Below are 8,116 nucleotides of genomic sequence, written 5' to 3'. Positions count from 1 at the left end.
TATCGTTATGGTTTTCTTAATAATAAAAGGCAACGGGTGTTTTATTTCGTGAAAATGACCGGAAGTGCGTTACTCGCTACGGCTAACTTGAGTGGCTCCGAATTCGCAGGAACAAAACTTTAAGCAGATGTTATTTGGACAAATTAGCGTCACATTGTGGATCTAAAGGGCTACTTTCTCGCCTAAAAAGGTTAGACATGTGGATAAAGTGGAATATTTACAGAGTTAGAGCTAAAATAAAATCTGGCACCGGACCTGGCAACCCGACTGCTGGAATTACTTTTTGGTTGTTGCGACTACGATCTCGAGACATTAGATGGCGTTGTTCTGCTCATTCTACATATTCTACCTTTAATGTTGCTTCCTATCAAAATATTTTGCTGATGTGCCAGTTGCAAAAATTGTCCCACATTACTGTAATATCTCTTTCTACCACTAATAAAAACATGAATTAACGAGTAATAAAACATGCTCTCTCAGTTCAATTCACTGAAGAGTTTTGCATCTGTAGCCACACTTGATCTGGTCTGACCAGGAGCTTTTGGTGTTTAATTAATTTGAACAAACCCTAGATATTGTTTAACTGACATTAGAGTCAGTCGAGTGTTGGTTTTACGCTTTGTTTTGGCATAACCAATGGCCATTCGAAGGGTTTTAGTAAACACACTGTACTGAAATGAGAGACTTCTTTGTACTTTTAATTATTGCGGTTACCAAGAGCCAAAGACCTGATGTCATCTCCTGACTTGCCACTGTGACTGTAACACAATGTAATCTCTCATTCAGCATTTCATTTTTTAATATGCCTTTCTGAAACAGTGAAACATGTCCCTGGGGTTAACTAAAAGATTAATCTGTTATCATTCAAAAAACTACACCTCCCATGAAAATTTACCAGTGTGGCTGTGTCAGTATTTTCACCATCATTATTGGGTTTCCCCTCCCTGAGCTACTACCTTATCGTGGTGGAGGGGTTTTGCGTGTCCCAATGACCCCAGGACCTCAGTTGTCGGGGGCTTTTATGCCCCTGGTAGGGTCTCCCATGGCAAACAGGTCCGGGGGGAGAGGCCATACAAAGGGTAGCTCAGAAGACCCTAATGATGAACAAAACAAATGGTTTTCCGTGTCCCTCACCCGGACGTGCGTCACCGGGGCCCCCCCCCTGGAGCCAGGCCTGGGGGTGGGGCTCGGTGGCGAGCGCCTGGTGGTCGGGCACAGCCCTGCTCCCACAGAATTACCATCCGTGGGAGGGGCCACAGGGGTCGGGTGCCCTGTGAGCTGGGCGGCAGCCGAAGGCGGGGACCTTGGCGGTCCGACCCTCAGCTGCAGAAGCTAGCTCTAGGGACGTGGAACGTCACTTCTCTGGTGGGGAAGGAGCCTGAGCTGGTGCACGAGGTTGAGAAGTTCCGGCTAGATATAGTCGGCTTCACCTCGACGCACAGCAAGGGCTCTGGAACCAGTCTTCTCGAGAGGGGTTGGACTCTCCTCCACTCTGGAGTTGCCACTGGTGAGAGGCGCCGGGCAGGGGTGGCAATACTTATTGCCCCCCGGTTTGGTGCCTGATTGTTGGAGTTTACCCTGGTAGACAAGAGGGTAGCCTCCCTCCGCCTTCGGGTGGGGGGACGGATCCTGACTGTTGTTTTTGCCTATGGTCCAAACAGCAGCTCAGAGTATCCACCCTTCTTGGACTCCTTGGGGGTGCTGGAGTGTTCTGTTATTGGACTTCTTTACTCGTCACAGATTTTCCATAACAAACACCATGTTCAAGTATAAGGGTGTCCATATGTGCACTTTGCACCAGGATACCCTAGGCCGCAGTTCGATGATTGACTTTGTAGTCATCTCGTCGGACTTGCGGCCACATGTCTTGGACACTCGGGTGAAGAGAGGGGCGGAGCTGTCAACTGATCACCACCTGGTGGTGAGTTGGCTATGATGGTGGGGGAGGATGCTGGTCAGACCTTGCAGACCTAAATGTATTGTGAGGGTCTGCTGGGAACGTCTGGCAGAGTCTCCTGTCAGAGAGAGTTTCAACTCCCACCTCCAGGAGAGCTTCGACCATGTACCGGGGGAGGCGGGGGGCATTGAGTCTGAGTGGGCCATGTTCCGTGCCTCCATTGTTAAGGTGGCCATAAGGTGGTCGGTGCCTGCCGTGGCGGCAATCCCCGAACCCACTGGTGGACACCGGCAGTGAGGGATGCCGTCAAGCTGAAGAAGGAGTCCTATAGGGCCTTTTTGGCCTGTGGGACCGGAGGCAGTCCGGTTTGGTGACCTCAGGATTGGGTCACTGCTTTTTGCGGATGATGTGGTCCTGTTGGCTTCATCAGACCGTGACCTCCAACTCTCACTGGATCGGTTTGCAGCCAAGTGTGAAGCGGCCGGGATGAGAATCAGCACCTCCAAATCCGAGTCCATGGTCCTCAACCGGAAAAGGGTGGAGTGCACTCTCTGGGTCGGGGATGAGATCCTGCCCCAAGTGGAGGAGTTCAAATACCTCGGGGTCTTGTTCACGAGTGAGGGAAGGATGGAGCGTGAGATCAGCAGGCGGGTGAAGATCCGTCGTGGTGAAGAGAGAGCTGAGCCGAAAGGCGAAGCTCTCGATTTACCAGTCGATCTTCGTTCCTACCCTCACCTATGGTCATGAGCTTTGGGTAGTGACCGAAAGAACAAGATCGCTGGTACAAACGGCCGAAATGCGTTTCCTCCATAGTGTGGCTGGGCTCTCCCTTAGAGATAGGGTGAGAAGCTCTGTCATCCGGGAGGAGCTCGGAGTAGACCCGCTGCTCCTCCGCGTTGAGAGGAGCCAGATGAGGTGGCTCGGGCATCTAATTATGATGCCACCCAGACACCTCCCTGGTGAGGTGTTCAGCTCACGTCCCACCGGCAGGAGACCCCGGGGAAGACCCAGGACACGCTGGAGAGATTATGTCTCTCGGCTGGCCTGGGAATGCCTCAGGATCCCCTGGGAAGAGCTGGACAAAGTGCCTGGAGAGAGGGAAGTCTGGGCTTCCCTGCTTAGGCTGCTGCCCCCGCGACCCGACCCACGGATAAGCAGAAGAGGGCGGTAATGGTAACGGTATTATTGGGTTTCTGCTGTATTCCCCCAATTTTTCTAATTTGCCTTCTTACAAAAGTTCTAAATGAGTGTTTTTTTACTTCATCCTTTTGCTCTGTGTGTCAATTGTGGCTACTAATCAGCAAACATCACATAGTGTTGCTTTAACAAACAGAAAATTCATCTTGTTTTCTAAATATTTAGAGCAGTGCTTCAACCCTACTATTGTTTTCAGTTCTTTGTTAAATGTCATCTTCAGATTATTTATTTTGTCAGCAGTTTAAGATCCAGAGATATTCAATTTACAAAGACCTAAAACAGAGAAATATAGGGAAAAATCTGAGAAGCACAATTGATTGATTGATTGATTGATTGATTGATTACCTTTTTTGTTTTTTTTAAGATTTTGTCTGGCATAGACACCATTTTAGCAGTACACAGACAGGAGACATGGGAGAAATAGAGGCGGGTGTGACATGTGGCCGGGATTCAAACCGGGGTTGGCTGTGCTCTAACCACTCGACCAACTGCGTACCTCGATTGATTACCCTTTATGATCTCAGAAATAAATTTGTTTGCAGTGTTGGCACACATCTGTACATACACAATAAAAACATGCACAATTTTAAATTATCAGCACAACATCAACACTGAAAAATGATTTCCTGTTGATTGGCAACTTTAGCCTTATCATCTCAGAGTATTCTTACCAAAACATGAATGACATTAAATATCTAACATAGATAGATTATACCCCTCAGCAGTGGAGATGTCATTTTAAAATTACATTAAAACTTCTTTTGATTGTGTCTCTGAGGTTGTGGGCAGCGGCCCCTGGTCGGCCCTCCAGGTACATCTCGGATAGTGGGGGGCCGGGAGGCTCCTGAGGGCGCGTGGCCCTGGCAGGTCAGCATCCGGCACATGTTCAGGCATCACTGTGGGGGGACAATCCTCAACAGTCTCTGGGTGCTCACGGCCGCACACTGCTTCCACAAATACAGGTGAGTATAATTTACACACCAAAGTCATGTGACTGACCTGCACCTGCTAGTCCAATGATGTATAACTCCATGAATCCAGCTGTGACTATGACACAGAAATGCAGTGATTTATTTACTTTTACTTTCTCCACAAGTCTTCATGATTGTTGTTATCGCCTTCTCTCAGTGTGAGTCTTACAGAGTGTGTACGTGTGTATATTTGTATAGATATATCATAAAAATGTTAAAGACAGTCAATCATCAGTTGATTTAGCTCAACCTTTGTGCACTATTTAGGAAGGAGTAGAGTAAGTTAGTGGCCTGTGATTATAAAGAAATAAAGGGTTGGTGACTGATAGTGGGTAAGTAACAAAATATTGGTGAGTCAGAGTCATTAAACATCATATTATGTCTGTTTTGTGTCCAGAAGAATCAGCAGAGCTTATTTGTACGTGGTGGCAGGACATGGTGTGTTATCTGCTCCGGGAAAAAATGCACAGATCCGCTCCATCAGGAAGGTCAAAATGCATGAGAACTACAACCACGTCACGTCTGACAACGACATGACACTTCTGCTCCTCAGCTCTCCTCTTAAATTCACTGACCAGGTTCAGCCCATCTGCACTCCTCTTAACATGACGCACGAGTTCATCCTCAACTTCAGCCACTGTTTCATCACAGGATGGGGAAGCACCTTCTACAAAGGTTGGTGTAAAGAATTCACTGATTCTGAAGGATTATAATGAAAGGCAGGATGATGACCTTTCATTTTGAGAGTACTTGACATTGAATCCCTGCCGGCTTCTCTGACTGACTCCGACTCCCTGTTGAGGGGGAAGGTACCACTTTACTATATGACACATTAACCTTCACTTAACCTGAAAATGAAATTAAAAATATCTTTTTCAAGGACGAGCTGGTCAAGAGTCCGGTCTTGTCTGGTCAGAAACGTTTGCTCCTCTACAGTCGACTAGAAAAGCACAAAAAATACAAATAAAGAACAATATTGTGGCAGTTACCATAATTATAAGGTCAAGTTAAAGCAAAGGCATATATTTAATGAACACACTTCACCCAGGAACCTTTTATCAAGTGTGTATTAATGGTTGATTAATAATTTATTGACATTTTGCAGAGCTGCAATGCCAACTTCTGCTGAACACAAACAAACAAACAAACAAACATGTGAGTGGGTAATTTGTGCAAAGACAAAACCAATACATTTTTATTCATGCACTTATCTTTTATGAATTAGTTGTGGGGAAACTTATCAACTTATTATTTCTGCACAGTAACTGCATTTCTTGTATGTCTCAGTTTTTTGTGACCATTCATATTTTATTTTATTTCAAGGTTCAAGGTTCAGTTTTATTTTATACAACACAGGATTGCACAGTGAAATGCAGCCTAGGCCTCTCCTCATTACACACACAAAAAATGTATTAATAAATATCAATAGATTTCAAATTAGAATAGAATAAAACAGGCAGTAAAATAGAACAAAGTATACAAACATAGAGATAAAAGGGAGAACTATATTATATTTACAATGTACAGTTACATATTTAGTACACATATAAATAGAATCTATACATATACACATTTTTTATATGTGCAAACTTAATGTAATATTTAACTGTATTCTGTTTTATTTTCCTCTTGTGTTTTTAAATACTTAAAGTTAAAAAGCTTGTAGCTAATCTGCATTAATAATTAAGTATTAATGCATGTCCCATTCATAAATAATTAGTTATGATAAGTGATATTATTATGGACTGTTTATTGTAGGCAGGATGATGAACAGATTGCAGGAAGCCGAGGTGGAGCTCATCGACAGGAGAACATGTAACCTGATGAGCTGGTATAACGGCCTCATCACTGAAAACATGATCTGTGCAGGACTGGAGAGCGGAGCGGCTGATGCTTGTCAGGTGATCATATTTGTACGTTTTGTGCGTGCAGGCCACAGGTTTCATTTCAATAAGAAGGCTATTTGTTTATGTGTGTGTCTCAGGGTGACAGTGGGGGTCCTCTGCAGTGCTACAGCGAGGATGAGGAGAGCTTCTATGTGGTCGGAGTGACAAGTTTTGGGGATGACTGTGGACTTCCTCACAGGCCGGGGGTGTACGCTCGAACAAGCAGGTTTTCAGGCTGGCTGGAGACGAGCCAGGCAGAGTCCGCTGCACACAGACTGAACATCAGACTCAGCTCAGCTCTGCTCAGTGCTGCTCTGATGCTGCTGAATCATCAATAAACATCACCGCTCACCGCTGTACATCGGACTGTTTGAATGTTGCATGTCTTGATTTTACGTGTCGTCACCTGGATTAGTGATATGTTCCCCTAACTCATCACCACTTTGTCAATGTTTATGTTTTGTTTTTTTAGCTTTAACATCACTGGGTCAGTGAGTCTATCAAAGCTTCCAGGTCATGCTGAAAGGTCATGCTGATTCATTTTTCTCAACCAGTATGAAGAACATGACATGAATACAGGACATTACAGGAATACAGAACAATTAGAGCAGCAAGTATCAATACTGCAGTGTAAAAATACAACAAAAGCTGCTCCTCTAGTGATGTCAATCAGATTGATGTTACCAAGGAGATGCCACTGTCAATCACACTCAATGAACCACTCACAGTCCAGATGAAGCATATTTTTGAGTGTTCTACTCTTAATCAATCATACTGAGACTAATAACTTAAGTCTTGAAGGAATGTTAGTAATCTTTGAGCTGTACATTGTACAAATGCTGAGATTTGTAGCCTCTAGATAGTGGAATAGCCTGCTGTGTAGTAGAGATATAGGTCACGTTTTAGTTTAAATCTCAACTCCACAGGAAAGAATGTCTTAAATTTTATCGTCAGCCAATAAATTCAAGTGCTGTAATAATTATTTAAGGACCTTTACCCTGAGCATTAAAAGCTGTGTGTAATTCCTGCAGTGTTCAGGAAACAATATGTTCAAAATTAAGGTTTATACTTTCACCAATTTCCAAAAACTATATTTACTCATAGGGCAGTTAACATTTACATTTATATTGCATAATATTACACTCTCTTATAAAGCATGCAATATAAAGGGTTTGTAAGTTTGAACTAATTGCTTTGGTGGGTAATAAATTATTTACTCAAACATTGTTTCTGCTTGGTTAATAAGTACAACTTTCAGGTTGCAAGTTTTGAACATTCAGCTGATGTTTGTTGTACTCCAGCATGACATCAGGAAGAGCGCTCCAATAGATCATTAGACCCTTTACCTTCTGGGAAAGGTTGACCAAAAACAACTTATTAACATTAGAATTGCAAACTGAATGGATAATAAATGAGAAACCTATGAGCATTTATTTCACAACCTTGAAACCCAAAATGTGATTTTATTGATGGATTATTTGGTAACCAGTGATAAAGCCATTTATTACAACTTAGAACCACTTCATAAAAGAAGCCTCATAAAAAAAGTGGTGTCATATTACCAGTGTTGCTGCCAGTTTCAGTTCCTTAACTACAAATTATGTACACTTTCTGGAAATTGTCACATGCATGCTGTAGTTTTTAGATTTTATGATGTATGTGGCGCCATCATTTGGGGAAACCATAATGGCATGAAAATTCAATGTCAGAAACTTGACGCTCCATCACAATGAACATTAAGTCTGCATTATTAGTGTCAGTCACACCACAGTTGCAGAGGAAAACTGCACAGACCTTTCAAATTAATTGTCAACAAAACGCACAATTCAAGCTTGTTTAAATGGGAGTAATAAGTGTAACACAAGCAAAATAAGTGGTATGGCCCTTAAAGGCTTTTAAAAATCTGTTGACCAGTTAACAAAACATTTATTGGCATCATTGTTTCAATTATGAAGTGACAAGTGGAAATACATATGTATGTATTTGTAGGAACTTGTAAACAGCAGGTAGATGTGCTCAAATCAGAGCCTGACAAACTGATGACATCATTACAGGAGCATGTTTCATTTAGACATAGTGACACCTGGTGGAGGGAAGATGCTATTTCTCTTTAATGCAGGAGCTGATACCTGAAGCTTCCAGAGAAGTGTTTTGGTTGACAGGAG

The 8,116-nt window shown here is 43.2% G+C and overlaps 1 protein-coding gene across 1 annotated transcript; it reads left to right on the top strand.

Annotated features, from left to right (window-relative positions):
- Window positions 1–3,505: 3,505 nt before the first annotated feature.
- Window positions 3,506–6,289, top strand: LOC128357589 (transmembrane protease serine 11D). Its single transcript, XM_053317951.1, has 5 exons — window positions 3,506–3,554; window positions 3,873–4,056; window positions 4,463–4,740; window positions 5,824–5,966; window positions 6,050–6,289. Exons 1-5 carry the CDS (start codon window positions 3,506–3,508, stop codon window positions 6,287–6,289), a joined length of 894 nt encoding a protein of 297 aa, XP_053173926.1.
- Window positions 6,290–8,116: the final 1,827 nt, after the last annotated feature.

This window comes from Scomber japonicus, chromosome 4 (genome assembly GCF_027409825.1).
Source record: "Scomber japonicus isolate fScoJap1 chromosome 4, fScoJap1.pri, whole genome shotgun sequence".
Classification (NCBI taxonomy): domain Eukaryota; kingdom Metazoa; phylum Chordata; class Actinopteri; order Scombriformes; family Scombridae; genus Scomber; species Scomber japonicus.
Note: the sequence above shows the minus strand (reverse complement) of the source record. Positions and strands in the feature narration are given on the sequence as shown.

Excerpts from the sequence above, each read along its gene's own strand:
- LOC128357589 (XM_053317951.1), top strand. The coding sequence starts at position 3,506 with ATGGGAGAAATAGAGGCGGGTGTGACATGTGGCCGGGATTCAAACCGG. Across the intron at positions 4,741-5,823 it reads GGGAAGCACCTTCTACAAAG|GCAGGATGATGAACAGATTG; the intron begins GTTGGTGTAAAG and ends TGTTTATTGTAG. Across the intron at positions 5,967-6,049 it reads GAGCGGCTGATGCTTGTCAG|GGTGACAGTGGGGGTCCTCT; the intron begins GTGATCATATTT and ends TGTGTGTCTCAG.